This window comes from Phacochoerus africanus, chromosome 11 (assembly GCF_016906955.1).
Source record: "Phacochoerus africanus isolate WHEZ1 chromosome 11, ROS_Pafr_v1, whole genome shotgun sequence".
NCBI classification, from domain to species: domain Eukaryota; kingdom Metazoa; phylum Chordata; class Mammalia; order Artiodactyla; family Suidae; genus Phacochoerus; species Phacochoerus africanus.
In genome coordinates, this window is record NC_062554.1 from 96,790,689 (window position 1) to 96,811,694 (window position 21,006).

The 21,006-nt window shown below is 33.9% G+C and overlaps 1 protein-coding gene across 1 annotated transcript in view; it reads left to right on the top strand.

The window, feature by feature from the left end:
• The window catches only part of PCLO (piccolo presynaptic cytomatrix protein), a 400,569-nt gene that overhangs the window by 234,729 nt on the left and 144,834 nt on the right, over positions 1-21,006 (top strand). The window contains 3 exon segments of the mRNA XM_047753722.1: positions 2,058-4,245; positions 9,921-10,057; positions 15,833-15,923. Of these exon segments, the coding sequence (XP_047609678.1) occupies positions 2,058-4,245; positions 9,921-10,057; positions 15,833-15,923 (2,416 nt within the window).

A 21,006-nucleotide genomic window follows, 5' to 3' on the forward strand; every position in this document is an offset into this window, starting at 1 on the left:
TTTGGTAAGTCATTAAATAATTACAAGATTTCAATATTAATTTTATTATTGTTTTATTATAGTCGTGATTAAAGAGCATAACATGTGCATTCATATTTTTTTGTAAAAAAAAGGTTTTTTAAGTACTTGAGATGTGAATTTACCAAACTACTAATTTTTTTTATAGAAATACGAGAATTTTGCAAGGAAATAATATTTAATTGGTACCTACAGTTTGTACCAAGTATTTTACACAAAGATCTCATTTGCTCTTTATAACAATTCTATGACTTGATTGTAAATACTAAACAAAATGAAAAGAAGTGAGAGAGAAATGGAGTTCCCATCATGGCTCAGCAATTAATGAATCTGACTAGCATCCATGAAGATGCAAGTTTGACGCCCAGCCTTGCTCAGTGGGTTATGGATCTGGCGTTGCCGTGAGCTGTGGTGTAGGTTGCAGATGCGGCTGGGATCTGGTGTTGCTGTGGCTGTGGTGTAGGCTGGCAGCTGCAGCTCTGATTCAACCCCTAGCCTGGGAACTTCCATATGGTGTGGGTTCAGCCCTAAAAAGCAAAAAAAAAAAAAAAAAAAAAAAAAAAAAAAAAAAAAAAAAAGAAAAGAATTGAGAGAAAAGAATTAATTACATGCCAGACAACTGCTTTTGGGTTCCATTTCCTCCATTCCTTGAGATTTCTTTATAGGGAAGGATAAGCTGCAATTTCAAAATCACTCTACCATATTTTATAGACTCACAATATTTTTTCATTGTGAATTTGCATTCAAATATTTTAAGCTTCAGATATATACATAAACCACAATTGATCTTAAGGATATTACTTCTGATTATGGTTTCTATTAAAAATTAGGGTAGATAAATGGAGCTGAAAGAAAACACAGGAAACATTAAAAAAAAAAACCACCATAAATTTGGAAATAGTAAAAAAAATATTGAAATTATAGGGTCTTGAAAACATGTTGAAAATATGATGTAATTAATTAGACGTAATTCTCATGTAGTATTTGCTTGCTTTTTTTTTTTTTGGTTCTCAGTATCTAGTGATTAGGAAAGAGAGGAGAATTAAAGTATTTGGATTATTAGTAAGAAAAAGAAAAGAGCATTTTGTAAAGAATATGCATCTAGAACTTGGGAGACCTGAAGTCTACCTGTAAATATGCTACTAAATACTTGTGTTTTTGAGTACCTCCATTTATTTTAATTATAGTCAAAATAATCTCTCTCGTCTCCTGATATTCTAAAATTGTATGATTCTCAAGACCAGTGATTCTTAGAATGCAAGTATGACAAATTAACCAAAGAAAATTGAAAATATCTGTCACTGATACACTTATCTGATTGTTTTTTAAAGATTTCAGTAAGTTTTTGAACTGTTTGTAGTCACTTCCTTTTGTCTCATGTAGAAGTTACTAAATCATTAAGAAGCTAAATTTACTAAAAAAATAATGATGAATGAAAATAGAAGACCCCAAATAGTCACAAAAATATTAAAAAAGTACATATAAAATTAGTTCAGATAACTCTTTTTGGGGAAAAAAATCAGTAGGGATTGAGAAGATTTCATTTTAAAACAATCAATGATTGGAATAGGAGTGACAGCACGTCAGGGGGTGAAAGTAGGAATGGGAAGATAGACGCAAACAATTGAACTTTGAGCATCTTCAACAAATATAAATGAAATCTTAGGTAGTTAACATAAATATTTTAGGAACACCTTTGGTAATATTATGTATATTAAATAGGATGGAAAATGAGTTTTTAGGGTTCTCTTAATACTTTTAAAATATTAGCCTGCCTAGCAATGCACTCTGCTTGATTTAAAAAAACTCACTTCTAATGTTATAATAAATAATGAATTTACTAAGAAAGGAAAAATTATTTTTCAGTTAACTGCATTTGTGACTGATGCTTTCCATTATATGTGAAATTTGAATTTTATTCTGCCAGTGCTAAATCATATATGGGATCACTTTTCCTCAAATGCCCATTAGGAAGTTTTTGATCTTTTATTTTTTTCCTGTTGATAATAAAGTACCGTATTTTGTTTACTTCATTATAGGCAAAAGGTTCTCAAACCATGACACCTTCTGGCACTCAGAAAAAAGTGAAGAGAACTCTGCCAAACCCACCTCCTGAGGAGGCGTCCACAGGGACTCAGTCCACATACAGCACAGTGGGCACGGTTTCCAGGAGAAGGATCTGCAGAACCAACACGATGGCACGAGCCAAGATTCTCCAGGATATAGACAGAGAGCTTGACCTTGTGGAGAGGGAATCTGCAAAGCTTAGAAAGAAACAGGCGGAACTTGATGAGGAAGAAAAGGAGATCGACGCCAAGTTACGGTACCTGGAAATGGGGATTAACAGGAGGAAAGAGGCATTGTTAAAGGAGAGAGAAAAGAGAGAGAGAGCCTACCTCCAAGGGGTAGCTGAGGATCGTGACTACATGTCCGACAGTGAGGTCAGCAGTGCCAGACCAACCCGAATAGAAAGTCAGCATGGCATAGAGCGACCACGAACTGCTCCCCAGACTGAGTTCAGCCAATTTATACCACCTCAAACCCAAACTGAGTCTCAGCTGGTGCCTCCCACCAGTCCATATACACAATACCAGTATTCTTCTCCTGCTCTTCCTACACAAGCACCTACTCCATACACCCAGCAGTCCCATTTCCAGCAACAGACTCTGTATCATCAGCAAGTTTCACCTTATCAGACTCAGCCAACGTTCCAAGCCGTGGCCACGATGTCCTTCACACCTCAAGCTCAGCCTACACCAACCCCACAGCCTTCTTACCAGTTACCATCACAGATGATGGTGATACAGCAAAAGCCACGGCAGACAACATTATATTTGGAGCCCAAGATAACTTCAAACTATGAGGTGATTCGCAACCAACCCCTGATGATAGCACCTGTTTCTACTGATAATACCTATGCTGTTTCCCATCTTGGTAGTAAGTACAACAGCTTAGACTTGAGAATAGGATTGGAGGAAAGAAGTAGCATGGCAAGCAGTCCAATATCAAGCATATCTGCAGATTCTTTCTATGCAGATATTGACCACCATACTTCACGAAATTATGTCTTAATTGATGACATTGGGGAGATTACCAAGGGAACAGGGGCATTAAGCACTGCATTTAGCCTTCATGAGAAAGATCTGTCAAAAACAGACCGCCTCCTTCGAACCACTGAGACACGAAGGTCTCAAGAAGTGACAGATTTCCTAGCACCTTTGCAGACTTCCTCCAGATTGCATAGTTATGTGAAAGCAGAAGAAGACCCCATGGAGGATCCTTATGAGTTAAAGCTTCTAAAACAGCAGATTAAACAAGAATTCCGTAGAGGGGCAGAAAGCTTGGATCACCTTGCTGGTCTTTCACATTATTACCATGCTGATACTGGCTATAGACATTTTCCCAAATCTGAGAAGTATAGCATCAGTAGACTCACACTTGAAAAACAAGCAGCGAAACAACTGCCAGCAGCCATACTTTATCAAAAGCAGTCAAAGCATAAGAAATCACTCATTGACCCTAAAATGTCAAAATTTTCACCTATTCAAGAAAGTAGAGATCTTGAACCTGATTATTCAAGCTATATGACTTCTAGCACTTCATCCATTGGTGGCATTTCTTCCAGGGCAAGGCTTCTTCAAGATGATATCACTTTTGGCCTCCGAAAAAATATTACAGACCAACAAAAATTTATGGGATCTTCTCTTGGCACGGGACTGGGCACCTTAGGAAATACCATAAGGTCAGCTCTGCAGGATGAAGCAGATAAGCCATACAGCAGTGGCAGCAGGTCCAGACCTTCCTCCAGACCTTCCTCGGTCTATGGGCTTGATTTATCACTTAAAAGAGATTCTTCCAGCTCTTCTCTAAGACTGAAAGCTCAAGAGGCTGAAGCTCTAGATGTTTCCTTTAGTCATGCATCACCCTCTGGCAGAACTAAGCCTACTAGTTTGCCGATTAGCCAGAGCAGAGGAAGAATACCAATTGTGGCCCAGAATTCTGAGGAAGAAAGTCCACTCAGCCCTGTTGGCCAGCCAATGGGAATGGCCAGGGCTGCCGCTGGACCCCTGCCACCAATATCTGCAGACACCAGGGATCAGTTTGGGTCAAGTCACTCATTGCCTGAAGTTCAACAGCACATGAGAGAAGAATCACGGACTCGAGGGTATGATCGCGACATAGCATTCATCATGGATGACTTCCAACATGCCATGTCAGACAGTGAAGGTAAACTGGGCCTCAGACTACCTTGTTACTCTCCAAAGTCAAACTCTTATTTTTCTGCATGTTTAATTTCCCTTCTACGACAACGTATTCTACTTTTCTTGGTGCGTCTTTTGCATGTTTCCTTCAATTTCATTTCTTATAAATGGAAACTTTATCTTATGTATGTAGCATGCTCATCTTTATTTCTTTTTAGTTTATTCTTTTATTGTTGTTTCTTGATTGTTTGCTTGATTTGTTTGGTGTCCACTTTTCCCAAACCATTATTAAATAATTGTGTCAATAAAATATGGTCATCCTTTAAATCCATAATTGGAAAGTTTTTCATTGTATGTTTCTTTTATTTTCTAAAATGCATTTTTCAAGTTATTAGTCAGTTTCTTTCAGTTTATGAGATGAGTAAGGGTTAGAGCTGTTTAGAGCTATTCTGACAGACTCTGTAATAAAAATTATGTCATTTTGTGAGATCAGTGTTCATTAACTCAGAGAATATACTCTTTTTGAGAACGTTTAGGTAAGTCCCTAATGTTAGTATAATGTAGACTTTTATAATTCTACAGAAATAAAAGGTTTGTATTTTATCTCTTTCTTGTTATAAATGCCATAACTGACAACTTTGTACATTTTGCTTTACATACTAGAAAACTTAGTACTAAATATGATATTGACAATAAATAACTATTTAAAAGTACATAACAGTATTAATATTTTTAATAAATAACAGAATTATCCATATGATAATCAGTATGTATGCAGCAGATTTTAAAACTGGAAATTTGTACACTACTTTGTGAGTTTAACTATTTGAGCTGAGCCTTTTGTCCTTGGTCTTTTCCATGGCTTTGCTTTTTGCGTTAAACCAGATTTTTTGTTTGATTGGTTGGTTGGTTGGTTGGGGATTTTTGCCCTCAGTTGTTTTGCTAGTTTTTTGTATTGAACAAGTACCTACTTAAATAAGAACTGGTTTGTGTTTTTTTTGTTTTTTTGTTTTTTTGGGTTTTTTTGCTTAATCATATAGAACCATAAGGATTTTAGAAAATGACCTAGACCAAGTCTAAATTTGAAGATGAGGTTGGAAAGGTACAGAGATGTGAAGTCTTGCCCATGCCAGGAACACTGTGGACTCTTGGTTCTTTTTTTCCCCTCTGTAGTTGTGTTTGAATGTAGGTGTGGTTTGAGTTCTGAGAATAAAATATTTATCATCAAATAAAAGCATTATTACTTCGTGACTTTGGAAATTACAAAACACTAAATTAACATGAACATCTCTTCCTTTAAATCTAACGTTTTCCCCAAGGACTTGGAGGAAAATAGGAAAAATAGTATGAAAAGGATTTTCTTTCTTTAGTTTCTCTATTGATTCTAGAAGTTCAAATGTAGGTTTGAACAGAACTCAAGTAATCACTGGATCCTGAAGGAGGAGAAACTGCTATTTCTAGTTAAATTCCACTAGGCTAGTCACTTTCTGATGTGTTTTATTTTCTACAGGCTATTGGATTGACCATTTTTATTGATAATTAGTCAATTAAATAAAACACTTTACTTGTGTACTTTTTATTTAGCCAATTGTGTGAATCAATTTACATAGTTAAACAGAAGTTATATTATATGGAAACTATTTTTTTCTTTTTTCACAATCTAGATTTTACACTATATATATATATATATATATATTATATATATATATATATATATCTCACTACAGAAGAATAAAAAGTTCTTCAATAATAATGTCTATAAAATAGCAAAATAAAATAAAAACTGACAGGTCAGTGGCATAACTGATCATCTAAAAGCTATGTATGCATGATGAACATGTATCCTGAGAGAATTTCACAAATTCATTTATTCATCACAGATGTTTTCCCAACATGGTTCCACACATAGGGATGTTTCTTGATACTCCAGCATGTGGCACGTATTTACATAAAATCATGTAAAAATAACCAAATGTTTTCTCATTTATATGTTTGGATGATGCATACTCATAGCCATCAAAGACTATGAAAAAATTGTTTTGATAAAGTATCAAAACACCAAAAAATACTTACCGAAGCAATTTGGTAAGTAATTAGAAATATCATGAGCTTGAAATAAGGGCGTGTTAATCTCTGGCAAATTATTTGAACTAATTTGATTGAGACATCATCCAACATACAAAATTATGAAGTGTATAAAGATGATATTAGAGAAATAAACCAAGTGAAATTTAAACAAATTAAATTGAACTAAAATGTTTTTAAATTAAGCAGACAAGAAATTTAGTCATAAAAATTACGTTGATTGGAATTAGACAAAGAAAAACTATGACAGATTGAATTACATATGTAATATTTTGCATGAATTATAGTGATTATCTTTAATGTATGTTTGTAAATATCATGGATTTTCTTTGTGTTTCTGTCACATAGACATATTACTTCTGGTGAACTGTAGTCTGCCTTTCTTTTTTTTTTTTTTTGTCTTTTTGCCATTTCTTGGGCTGCTTCCTTGGCATGTGGAGGTTCCCAGGCTAGGGGTCGAACCGGAGCTGTAGCCACTGGCCTACGCCAGAGCCACAGCAACGTAGGATCCAAGCCACCTCTGCAAGCTACACCACAGCTCACAGCAACATGGATCCTTAACCCACTGAGCAAGGCCAAGGATCGAACCCTCAACCTCATGGTTCCTAGTCGGATTCGTTAACCACTGAGCCACAACAGGAACTCCTGCCTTTCTTTTGAAATCTTGGATTCTTTGGATAAATAAGGGGAAAAGTAGAAATATTTTTTCCAGTCACATAACCATGACATGAATAAACTCATGGAATATTAGGGATATTTAAAATAAAAAATTACCAAATATAACTATATGTGTGTTTGAATGATACTAAAATAACTTTGAAAAGTATTACCTTCAAACAGTCTATTTAGTATCATGTACACAAAGCAAATTTAACTAATTTCAAATTTATTGTCTGCCTTCTCTGAATTCATTTAAACTCTAGGTTATAGACAAGATGTTTTCCAGATGTATTCTATATGACTCTAGTTAATTTTGAAATATCTCACTTGTAAAATCTAAGTAGGCGTAATTTGTGTTGCTTAATATTTATGACCATCAGCTTGAAGTCTGCAACTTGATATATATTCTTGGTTACATACAGAGCAAGAAGGCTTTCATCCGGAGCAGATCAGACAAAAATAGCTAGAAACAGTCAAGTTTTATTTATTTCTACAACCATAAATATATTGTTGAATACGTTCTTTCAAAATATACTCCATGAAAAAAAGTACCAGTATTATCCAGTCTTTTAAAAACTACTCCAATGAGTATTTTATACTGAATAGAATTAAACTATTGTTTAATATAACTGTTGTTACAGTGAATAAAATCAATAATACTAGACCCCAAAATAGCTCACTTTTACTTTACCCTTAGGAATTCAGAATAATATTAGTAGCTTAAAAACAGGTATGTTAACTTCCAGCAAATTATTTAAATACATTTTTTAAAGTTCATATCTACCATGGCAAGCAATTTCAGTTATAAACATTAGCATTTATGTCCAACTTGATGTAAATTATGAAGACAGAATCCAGTATAAAAGCAGATCATTTAATCTGGTTGTTCTTGGTTGATCAATAAATTCTTATGCAAAAGCATGGTAGTTATCCTAACTTAGTTACATGTAGAGTTATTATGAGACATAACACAATCAAAATAAGTCATCAGAGTGGAAATAAATTGACAAATTTTGTATCAGGTTGAGGTTCTGCTTTGTACAGACACAACCAAGGAAATGTTTTAAAGGATTGTTATTTTGCATGCAATTAGTAGAGTTATTTATTCAAGTGAGATCATTTACTATATTATATAATATAGTTACTTATTAAAATTAGTGTAGACTGTTTTTTTCTTTTCATGAGAAATATGTAATAAATATACATAAAAATTAAAATAAAATGGTGTTAGTGTGTTTGGTGATAATCTAAGAAGTTTTAGAACCTGGTGATTAAATACTAGATTTGTTTTCTGTTTAGTTATAAATTTATATTAAATATTTCTTTCATAAATTTAGTCACTTGGTGTCAAAACTATGAAAAAATGTAATAAATATTGAGTAGATTGTGAGAAAAGATTGCACAACTATTAATGAGGTTCAAGGGCCAAATTCATATTTATTTTAAAATGTGCTTATTATACTTAGGATACTTTAGTTGATGACTAATTTTTCTGTGTTTCATGCATTTCCCAAATACTTAATGAATATTATGGCATTTACAAGGCATTGTTTTTAGTATTGAGGGAGGAAAAAAAAAACAAAGGAAGATATGACCCTTACCCTCAAGCAGCTTAGAGTCTAATAGGGGAAATGAGACAAGTACATATGACCCACAAACCAGGTATGTACTGTTGTATTTCCTCAAATCTGTGACTGACTAAATTATGACACATCACCTATAATTCTTTTGTTTATTGGGGGAAAGTGCTGTGTGAATCAGTGGCTTTGCCCAAGATCACGGGAAGTGTTAGAGGTGAGTAGCAGTCCATATTCTGTGAGTTTGCCACCTTGCCAGCAGTGCAATAATAGGAATTGCCCAAGAAGAACTAGCGGAAGAAAGGTCAGTGATAGAGGCAGAAAAAAGGAACTGCAGTGAGAGCAGAAAACTCAATAGTATGGCATTGTAGAAGCTGGAGCTTCAAGAAAGCGTAGGTTGATAGCACCATCAACAGATCTTTCAGGATGAGAAGAGGTACTCCGTCAGCCATTTAGGAAGCAGCAGTGTATTTCCAGAGGCTGTTACATAGGGATCCTTTTACAAGGAATAAAGTCAAATTCTGTATACTAGGTAAATAGATTTGGTGTCACTAAATAAAAACTTTAAAAGACCTTAGAAATACTGAGAACTGAATGGGATGAAAAACCTTAAATAATAATTAGGTACTCAAATATGGTTGTTTTTCCAAAAGTATTTTAAGATATCAAGTTTTGTCACATTATAAGTACAGAAAAGAACTATTCAAATTCTTAAATTTGGGATCTCACGGAAAATAATTATTTAACTTTTAATGAAAAAGTCTGATATATTTTTAACATTAGGCTACCAGATGAGTATGGCACACATGTTCCTAGCAGTAATTCCTGGGGTCCTCGTAGAAATAATGTTTTTCTTTATTTGTGAATGACATAGAAATGTCATGTTTTCAAAAAAGTGCTCCCTTGTTGTCCAAAGCTAGCAGCCTGTATTAGTACTGGGTTGATATGATAGTGGTAAAATGATAGAATCTTCTCTATTCAAGGAATACACCTTCCTTAGATTTTGGTGGTTAAGTGTGAGGAGGTGGAACTAATGGTCTGAGTTTGAGTAGAATGACCTTTGAGAAATTTTCACTTGTTCATTTATTTATTTAATCACTATCTAAATTTCTTTTTTACCTGATTTAAATTTAAAGTTTGTTTTGTTTTGCTCTGAAGAGTTGAACAGGTGGTACATTGTTTTCTTCTAGCTTATTCTATGCTACAAAATTTTTAACATAATATTGGAAATGTTTTTTCTCATCCCATTGGGAATTGTGTTTGAAATGCATGAATGCTTAATAAGCCTGAAGCATGTTGGTACTTCAGAACATCTGCTGCCCTCTGTTATCTGTATTAGTTGGAGATGCAATGTTTGATATTTCCTTGGTCTCCAAAGCCTATCACCTGCGTCGTGAAGAAACAGATTGGTTTGACAAACCCAGGGAGTCTCGTTTGGAAAATGGGCACGGTCTGGATCGAAAACTGCCAGAAAGATTGGTCCACTCTCGACCACTCAGTCAACATCAAGAGCAAGTAAGTGCTATTTAAACAATCTTTTGGATTTATATTTTAAAGAAAGACTAAATTCACCCTAGGATGGTCTTAGTTATCCCCTGAAATGCATGTGAATCTTGTCAATCACAAGTTCACAAATGACTTTTTTTCAGTATCTTTAAGTATTAAGTAACTTACCTTCATCAGCCATGATTAATTGATTGCATTCTACCAGGCAACTTAGGCGATTTTTTTCCATTAACACATAATTTGGTACAACATATCTGACACTGCCATATAAAGATGATACACAAAGCTCCTAAATAGCTTACAGAATATTGGGTGAAATAGATTTGGGTAATTGGGGCTTTCCAATAACATTATATTCAGGCGTTAAGAAATAGCAAATAAGAGGATGTCCAAACCAGGTCCAGATCTGCTGGAGAGAGGGAAGGCGCCCCTTAGGGGAGAAGGAAACATGTTTTAGAGTCTATTACATGAAAGAGTTAATTTGTTTTACACTCATTTTTGGATTTTACCTTCAGAACAACTCTCATAAAGTAGATTTCATTAATTAATATCTATTTGTAGATAAAAAACTGAAACTTAGAAGTCCTATTCACTATTACACAAATATGGTACCATAATTCATGATCAGTTTATTCACTTTAGAACAAAAGAGGTGATGTTTGAATTGAATTTGGATAGCTTCTTAGGAGATTAACAGTTGAATAACCTGAAGGAGGTGCCTCTGATAAGCCAAGTGGAGTTAAATCAATTGCCTTAACTGATTAGGTATCTGGTGGATGTGTATTCATTATGATCCTTAAAATACCCATAAAAGAGATAGTTGACTTGTATTCTGTACATTAACTCCTAAGTTATCCTGTCTGATTAATGACTCACTGATACAGACAACAACTGTGTTTTGAAAGAAGAACCATTTGAATTTAATATAATTCAGTGTTTGTCACATTAAGGCATAAAAGACAATGAGACTTTTGCATATAAAGTACTGTTTAAAAGATAATATCTGTGATCTTAGATTTCATTTCTTCTAAGCAATTTCAGTTTTCATTGACAGACTTCTAGTTGAGAGAATGTCCTTTTCTCAAAGTTTTGTTCTGAATTTTTCAAAATTGTTCTGAAAGTTTTCTCAGAATTTTGTTTTTGTAGATGCTATCATATTTTGTAGGAAATGCTCACTTCTTCTCATGTATAAATATTCTCTTTAATTTTTGATGTATTTAATAAGTTTCTGACTTAATGGTTTTGTTTACCTCTGTAAACACATCTTAGCTTATCATTGTTAAAACTGTACATGTATTTCAGTCTCATCAAATAGATCTCACTAGGAAGTAAGAAAATTAAAGAATTAAAATCATTCTTGTTTAAAATTTAAACTTACTTCATATGCAATTACAAAATAATAAATTTGTCAATTGAAAATAACTTCCTTGAATACTTTTATTATAGGAATCTCTCTGTAATGTCTTACTTGTTATATCTTACCCCACTTGTTTGTTTCTCTAAAGTTTAGTGTTTCTAACAAACCTAAATTAAGCTAATGAAAAGACAAATCCTATAAAGAAATCCTAATAAAATGAAATATATAAACTAAAGAGCTAAAAATAATTTCTATGCAGGTATTCCCCAACACTTCTGAGTATCCAATCAGAAGAGTCTTGACCAAATAATTTATATAACTAATATCCCACAGAATGTATTTTTAAATAATCTGTGTCCATCCCCAAAAAATATTTCCTGAACTCATCAAAACTATATTTTGGTCTAGAAATAATAGCAAAATAGCAAAATACATAATGATTCTTGATTTAGTCTCTTCTTTGCGTATTTAATCATAAAAAGGTAGTATCAAGCCTTTGGCACCAGTAAGCCCAGCTGCTTTTATTTGAAAACTTATGCATAGCAAGAATTTATGTTTATAAAATGCTCTGAAAGCAGAAGTTGTAAAACCAAATTAACTCATGCAAGCACTAATTTATCTGCTTTCTAATATATATATATATATTTTTTTTTTTTGGTCTTTTTGCCATTTCTAGGACTGTTCCTGCGACATATGGAGGTTCCCAGGCTAGGGGTCTAATCGGAGCTGTAGACGCCGGCCTACACCAGAGCCACAGCAAAGTGCGATCTGAGCCACGTCTGCAACCTACACCACAGCTCACGGCAACGCCGGATCCTTACCTCACTGAGCAAGGCCAGGGATCAAACCCGAAACCTCATGGTTCCTAGTCGGATTTGTTAACCACTGAGCCACGACAGGAACTCCTGCTTTTTTTTTTTTTTTTTTTTTGTCTTTTTTGCCATTTCTTGGGCCGCTCCCATGGCATATGGAGGTTCCCAGGCTAGGGGTCTAATCAGAGCTGTAGCCACCAGCCTACAACAGAGCCACAGCAATGCGGAATCCGAGCCGCGTCTGCAGCCTACACCACAGCTGACATTAACACGGGATCCTTAACCCACTGAGCAAGGCCAGGGATCAAACCCGAAACCTCATGGTTCCTAGTCGGATTCGTTAAGCACTGAGCCATGACGGGAACTCCAGGAACTCCTGCTTTTAAAAATATTTAGTGTAAAACATACATTAGAGAAATAAAATAGTATCTCTGAAAAATTTTATTTATCATATTAACTATAAAAATCAGCCAAATTTGCAAAATCATATTTGTTTCCTTTCAAAGGAAGGAGGTTAAATACTGATGTTTAACCTCTGCTGTATTGAGATATTAAATTCTGCTTTGTGAATTGAACAGATCACCGGACTTTTTAAAAAAAAATTTTCTTCAGTCACTCCCTCTATACATAGGACAAATACCCTTAACAGGATTGTTATAAAGGTCAGCATTTCTCTTCTAGTACACATAGCCTTCACTCTGCACTAATGCCTTACACCTTCTGCAATTCCCATGCAATCACTCTATTGATACATTGAGCTTCTCTGAAAGAGCCACTCTTTTTCTTTTTTCTGAGCTTTCGAATGTCTTGTTTCCTCTTCCTGAGCATTCTTCCTCTTCTCTTGGCTAACCCTGTCCATCATTCAGGTCCTCATGTGCATGCCTCATCTTTCAGGAAGATTTTTCTGATACCACCATTTCCACCTCCCCACCAATCTATGGCGGATGTTATTCCTTTGTGCTCCAGTAGGGCACTATTCATTGTGTCTTGGTCTTTGGGTTTCCAGAGAGTAAATGCTCTCCACTCCATGCACCAGGGTATCTATTCAGTGCCTAATACAGTGGAACTCTAGAAGGGCACTCTGTCCACTGCATCTAGCATACAAGTTATTTAAGTGAGAGAAAGAATTATGTCTGTATAAATAAAAGATATGATAACACAAGAGTGGTTATTTCATAGGTATGAAGGACCAGTTCATGAAAATTATTTCTTTTGATATGTTTGTGTGTAGAAAAGAGGAAGAAGCTTTTTTCCTGGGTGGCATATAGGTATAGTTCTGTCAATGCAGGATCGTCAAAAGTCTGTAACATCAGAAGCCTGGTTCTTGAGGAAGGGTATGAGGCACTACTTGACGTCAGTCCTGCCCTCTGACCTTGCTCCTACTCTTATTTTGCAGAAGTAACACTTAGCCTAACACCTCATCTTCTAGAGACCTCTTTCAACTTTCACCTTCAATGGTTAGAAAAAATCCAATATCCAGCTAGTTCAAACCTGGGAGACAGATACTACTTTAACAGAGACTCTTGGTCACATTGATGAAAATTAGGACAATTCAATGTTTTAATGTATTAAGTGAATTCATGAAGCTGGTTGTAGACAGTCTCTGAAACCCGAGGGGCTCTGAAAGCAGTATTTCATGGAAATGAAAAACTTTAACACCCCTTCTATTAACATCATCTCAAAAACAGGGTAAAAGGCAATAGTGACTAGGTGATAAAACTCAGATGACAAATTTAGGAAGCCTGATTACTCCTCTAGAACATGCAGTAGGAGTACTGTGAAATTATACCCACTTCTCACCAGTCTGGAGAATTAGAATAAAAAAAGGTAAACCTATGTTTTCTCTGTTTATTTTTGGCCAAGTTGGAGTAAAAGTGACTTTTTAAAATCATTGTTGGATAATACATGAAATTAGAAGATAATTGAAATAAAACGAAATACTAACCACAGTTTTAATGAACTATCTGCAGTAACAAAGCAACATTCGGTTATACCTAATAGTTTTAAAAATTTCGATGCATGGGATTTAATTTTTGGTAAAAGATAAAAATATTTAAATGCATATTAGGGGAGGGAGGAGGGAGATGAGGAGAGGAAGAAGGCAAGTAGAAGAAAGAGAAAAGATGAAGGGAGTGGAAAGAAAGACCAGAGGAGAGGGAGAAAGAGAAGAGGCAGGAGTGAAGAGGAAAATGCACTTTTTTGTTATGACTATAAACAAGGTCTTCAGTGGTTTACAAAGTTAGCATTAGTGTGAATTATCTAGATTGACTTATAATACTGACCATATATTTTTATAATCTTGCAAACAATATTTTAGTTTTACTTTGTAGAATTCATATAATATTCTTGAACTTGACAGCATTGTACTGCTGTTTGGGAAGTGTTTTCTGTTCATCAGAGATCTCATGAAGCTTATCCTTTCCTGAAGAGAATAAAAGCTAAAGGCTATAATTGAGGTTTGCATTTTTTCAGTCTATGTTTTCCTTTTAATTTCTGGAGTTCTAGCAATTTTACAGATGGATTTTCAAAGGCACAGTAAAACCACATGTGTATTCCAAGGAATCTTTCTTCACAAATGTAAATACATTTAGTTATAAATTCTTAATATATTGGCTTAGTATTCCCAAACAGTTCTTAAACATATTCTGAAATGTGTAGTATTGCGTGTTTCTTTACCAAGGTGATAGGTACAAGATTCCATACTAATAAAATTCTGTTAATATAGGTATATAAATATCTTATTCTTTCTGTCTTTCACTATTTCATAAATCTCTTTGGAAGCCAAATTCCATAAAATATAAGGCATTTGTGTGCATTTTCCAATTTACTTTTGTTTCAGATATCTCATTTTGCCCTGTGGACACAGCGATAATGCACATCTATAGTATTCTCATGTTCATGCCTCTGTAATGAGAATTGAAATCACAGACTTGCAACAAAAGCTTTGAATGTTGTTTCTCCTACCCAAAGGAACATCAGAAATAAATGAGATAAACTTTTGCATACAAAGAAGGCTTCAGAAAATATTACACTAAGCAGAGAATTTATTTATAGAAAATTAATCTCAGCATTAGGTGTCCATTGAAACTTCTGGTGATGTGCTCAGCAAAAGCACAGTTCCAAAATGAAATCAAAGTAGCTTAAACATCCATTCCTGGTATAGTGATACAGATGGTGTATGAGGATTTCTCCAGCCTTTCTCCCTTACAGCCACTTGATTGCTGGAAATTAAAAGTGGCTTTCTATTTCTAGGCTGTCCAAAATAAAGTTAGCAGATGTCAGTTTTCCATGCACATTCTCTATCCACCATCATAACTACTGACTGTGTACTACTGTAGTAACAGACACCAATCATGTGCTCATTGATTTTCCAAAGACAACAAAGCAGTTTACAAGAGAAATTGGTTATGAAGGTGAAGACTGTAATAAACTCAGAAACCAATAATATCATTATGTGGAATAAGATGCTTAAATTGTCATCAATTGAAAACCTTCTAATATATTTTCATTAATTGAATCAATGTGCTTTGAAAAAAAAAAGACAAGTGAATTCTGTATATTGCCCTTTAAGTGTCTTTAACATTGCTTTTTCACCTTATCACATGTATGTCTTAGATTATACAGATGAATGGGAAAACTGTGCAGTACATCTTTCCTCATGCCAGGATAAAAATAACAAGAGACTCCAAGGATCACACAGTTTCAGGTAAAGGAAATCAAATAATCTAGTTCTCTTTACTTTAATGTTGGGTTAAGATATGTATTTGAATTTCAGTTGAGATAACTCATTAAATTTTAGAAAACATCACATTTTATGTCAAAAATTGTGTATTGGAAAATTTCAAAATTAAGCAGGCTATACATTTGAATATAAAAGACAGTAATGACATGACCATTAATGTGACACATTACTAAAGGATATATATTTAGCTCATTTTATTAATTTCATTTGTTTAAATGTGCATGTCATTACAATACACCATGATGATTTCACTATTGAGTAATATGGTCATAGGGCTATAAGACATTCTTTTACAAAAAAGTAAAAAATTATCTTGAATTTTTCTGAGGTATAAATTCTCCTATACTTTGACAATTTGAACACTATCAATTATTCTGATAGTGTTCATCTGTAAACCAAACTTATGACAGAATTTTTAAACTTTTTATTTTGAAATACTTTTGGACTCCACAAAAGAGTAGTCAGTTCTTTTGCTCACCCTTTACCCAGTTGCACTACTGTTAACTGATGATAACAAAAATGACCAAAAGAAGAAATCAACATTAATATGAGAGTTTTAGAGTATCTACAAGCTTTATCCAAATCTTGAGTTTTCCTACCAGCCCCTAATTTTTTTTTATTTCTGATCCAGGACCTAATCCAGAGCTAATATTGCATTTAGTTTGCAAATCAAAAATTCTCTTATTTAAATCTGTGAGATAAAGTATAAATTTTGTCAAAATTAATAATTTTTAATAATGAATATTACCTGTATTCTCATTCAAGTATATTCTTTGTGTTTCATAGATACCATCCATCAACAGAAAATATTCATAAATATATGTGGATCTGTGTAGAGATGGTTATATGTATAGATGGCATATGTGCTGGAGGGTTTTTTTTTTTAAGGGCTGAACTAATAAAGAACAAAAAGAGGTATTTCTTCAGTGTATCTGCTGTTGCTCCTTGCACATTTTAGACCTTAGCATATGTAGATGTGAAACTGGTTTTGCTTTGAGCAATTTTACTCTCTTTATTTTCATAGAGAATGAATTGATTTGGAATCTAATGTTTTTGTTTTCCTTTTAAAATTGGGTAATTTTTCTTCTGCCAGAGACAGATAAATCAGCTTATCATGGTTTTATTGCACGCAGACTGTACTTTAAGTACTGATGAACATTCCAGGGGTGAGCCTTAAAATCCAGGGGCACTTTTTATAAAAATAATTACTTGCTACAAACTATTCCAGTTCCCTCCAGCTCATAAAGCAAAACAACATAATACTTTCCAGCAATGCCAAAATTACCTTTTTCAGAGTACAATAAAAATCTTCAAAGCATTTTTACTAAATCATGAAGACTCTATCTACATGAGTATGTCTTATTTTCTAGCTGCATTATTATTAATACTATGTCAAAGTAATTACCTTTTCAACCTTATTTTTCTTTTGAAACATTATCGTATTTTCTTTTACTACAATTAAGATAAAAGCTTTAAAATATAAGAATAACAGAAATAAGAACTATGATTTGTTCTTGTAAATAATCTAGTCCAAAAACTAAATTCAATTTCCTCTGTATATAGATTTTGCAAAATAAGAAAATAGGATTATGGTTTTGAACAATAAATTTGCTAATAGTGTATTATATTATGTCTTTGCATGATCCTTATTATTTAGATAGTTGCCTAAAATAATAATAAAAATATTTTCCTCATTATATTTACCCTACATTGATTAATGCTGAATATATTTTCCATGTGTCCTTAGGTAACTTGACCTCATTTTAAATTCAATGTTTTGAAACAATTTGTATTGTCTTCAAATAAGTCTTAAGTACCTCAGAGGTATTTAAATACATGTATTTGCAAGACTAGAGCCAGAAATGGCAGGTTTTGGCAAATAATATCTAGAAGTTTCATATTAGTAGCAGGCAAGTGCACCCCTAGCTAACCTCTCTGTAATTTGCTAGTCCACCAGAAGCCGAATTTGAGTGACGGTATATTTGATGATACTAAGGTTTTACTGTTATTTTTAGCTAGCAGTGCCATTTTTATGTTAATATGTTCAATAAAAGTGGAGTATAATTTTTAGAGATGTGTGCTGGTATTTTTCCAGATGCTACTGTCTCGTGTGGAATTTGCTTCAAAATTAGCTGTGTGGAGAGTGGTGGAGAAATAGATGAAACAAAATTGACCATGATTTGATTAAATTTTGGAGCTGGAAGATTAACCATACTGGGTTTTATTATAGTCTTGTCACTACTTTTTGTATGTATGAAATTGTCCATAATAAGATATAATTAAATTCTTGGTTATTTCTCATGTGTAGGGAAAAACAGCAGTGTCCAATAGCTTCATCAATACTGAAAAAGCTATCTAAGTTAATAATTTAATTGCCTTTGTAAAACAAGATAAGGGTATGATCAAAGAAGCTGAGAAGAATAAACTGTTATAATTCTGCTTTCCCAAACAGTGGGGGAAATAGTGGTTAGTGAATTTTCATTTCGATTATATAAACCCATTAAAAATAGAAATAAAATATATCTTTTATTAACCCATTCTAACTGGCTCTAGCATAAAATATTTTATGAGAATTATATGAAACAAGCACCCCTCACAGAAAAGGAAAAAGTATATTCTTTTGCAGGGCAGGAGGGGGGCCACACCTACGGCAGATTTAAGTTCCTAGGCTAGGGGTTGAATCTGAGCTACAGCTGCTAGCCCACGCCACAGCAACAGCAACATAGGATCCCAGCCACATCTGCAACCTGCGCCACAGCTCATGGCAACTCCAGATACTTAACCCACTGAGCGAGACCAGGGATCAAACCCACATCCTCATGATTACTAGTTGGGTGCATTACCACTGAGCCACAACAGGAACTCCCAAAAAAGTATGTTTTTACTTATTGGTATCAAAAGTAATTTCAAAATAAGGGATAGGAAAAGAAAGCAGATTTTTAAAAAATTCTCTCTACTGTGAAGTTCTGAAAGCTGAGAATCCTCATAGTTCCCAAGATTCTTTCAGGTGGTTTTCTAGGTCAAAATTATTTTCATAATAATACTGTAGTGGCATTTGCTTTTTGCACCCTCATTTTCCTGTGAATATACAGTGGAGTTTTTTCATAAATTACATGATGTGTGACACCACAAGAGACTGTGTACAGAGCAGATAAGAGAATTCAGCTCTCTTCTACTTAACTCAATATCAAGCATATTTGCAATAATGTAAAACAGTTTATAATACAGAAAATATACATAAATGTAACCCCGATAAACAAAAACTCTTTGAGGACCCTACTAATATTAAAAAATATAAATGGCATCTTGAAACCAAAGTCTTTTAAGAATTACTTCTCTAAGGATCTATAAAGTTAAAAAAAATTTAAAAAGCTGCTTTTCTCCCTACAAAAAACTTATATAATACAAATAAATTTTGTAATTCTTTTTTAAACTCATATTGAATACATTTGTCATTTTTTATTCATTAATACTTATTCATAGAACACCCATGGCTTGATTTACATTTTGTTGGTTGCTGGGTTACTAGCAGGAATCCAACAAAGACCTTGATCTATGACTTAACTTATACTTGAGTAAGAAAGAGAATCTGAAATGTGAATAATTATGACAATAAAATTTTAGGAATAACTATTTTTATAAAATAGATCCTTTAGCTTTTAACTGTAAACTTCAAAGATATAGGTGCTGCTCAACAAATAGAGACTTTTGAAAGTCTCTATCCAAGCAAGCACAAGGCAGCAAAATGGAGAGAACAGGTCATGAGTTTTGGAATCAGAAAGGCATGAGTTGGAGTTCTGCTCTCTCACCTACTTAAATTTTGAGAATAAGTTTGTTCATCCATAAAATAAGACCATTTCTCTGTATCTCACATAATTGCAAGTAAACCTAGCACAAAATCTTACACTTACCATACACTTGACAAATGTTATATCCTCTTCTCTAAAAAAGAAATTATCAGAAAAAGAATAAAATGCAATGCTGAAGAAATGAGTCTCTTTCTTATTTAGAACTCCATCTTATGGCTCCAGAAACACAGCTGTTTGAAACAAGCCAAAGAAATTCTTCTGATTTTAAAAAAGATACTTGCCTATGCATAGTTCTATAACTGCAAGGCTAGAAAGACTAATTAGTAAGTGTAATAGTGAAGGACATTAAACATGTTCTGGTTCAAAAGAGAGCAGTGTCTTTTATGGAAATAGCAGCTCATTTTCTATTCCTCATTAATCCACCATCTTTATGATCTTTTAGAAACAGGAGGCTACTGTAACAGATCTCATTGGATCTGAGTTGGTTGTACTACCAAATGTGCATTGCCCTTTGTAAACCATTATTTTAACAACTTTATTGAGATATAACTCACATGTCATAAACATGCACTTTATAAGTGTAGAAATCCATGACTCCATAAATTTACAGAGTTGTGTGACCATCACCTCAATCTTGTTTTAGAACATTTCAGTCATTACCAAAAGTTCCCTTGAGCTTGCTATCAATAGCCACTTTCAGCACTCCTCTCCCAGCCACAGGTGGGAAATTTAAGCTCAGTCTCCTTAAGTTTAACTTTTCTGGGTATTTCATATAAATTAAATCATGCTGTATGCAGTTTTGGAGTCTGGCTCCTTTCATTAGGAATATTTTTGAAGTTTACTTATTTTGTGGCACATATCAGAAGTTTGCTTTCTTTATGGGTAGGAGGTGTTCCATTGTTTGGATAGGTTATATTCATTTATCCATTGGATTTTTCCTGTTTTTTCTTAATATTTGCATGCAAGATTTAGTTTGGACATATGATATTTTTGAATGCCTTCCTGGTAGTGGAATTGCCGAGTTCCATGGTAGGTCTCTTTTTTTAACTATTTAAGAAACCGCCAAATAGTTTTTCCAAGGTGAGCGCATTGTATTCTTTCCAGCAATGTCTGAGGGTTCCACCTTCTCCATGTCATTACCAGCACTTGGTAATGTCTGTCTTTTGGGATGGGTGTGGATGTTGTCTCCCTTTTGTTTTAACTCGCATTTTCCTAATGATTTATGAGAGTGAGCATAT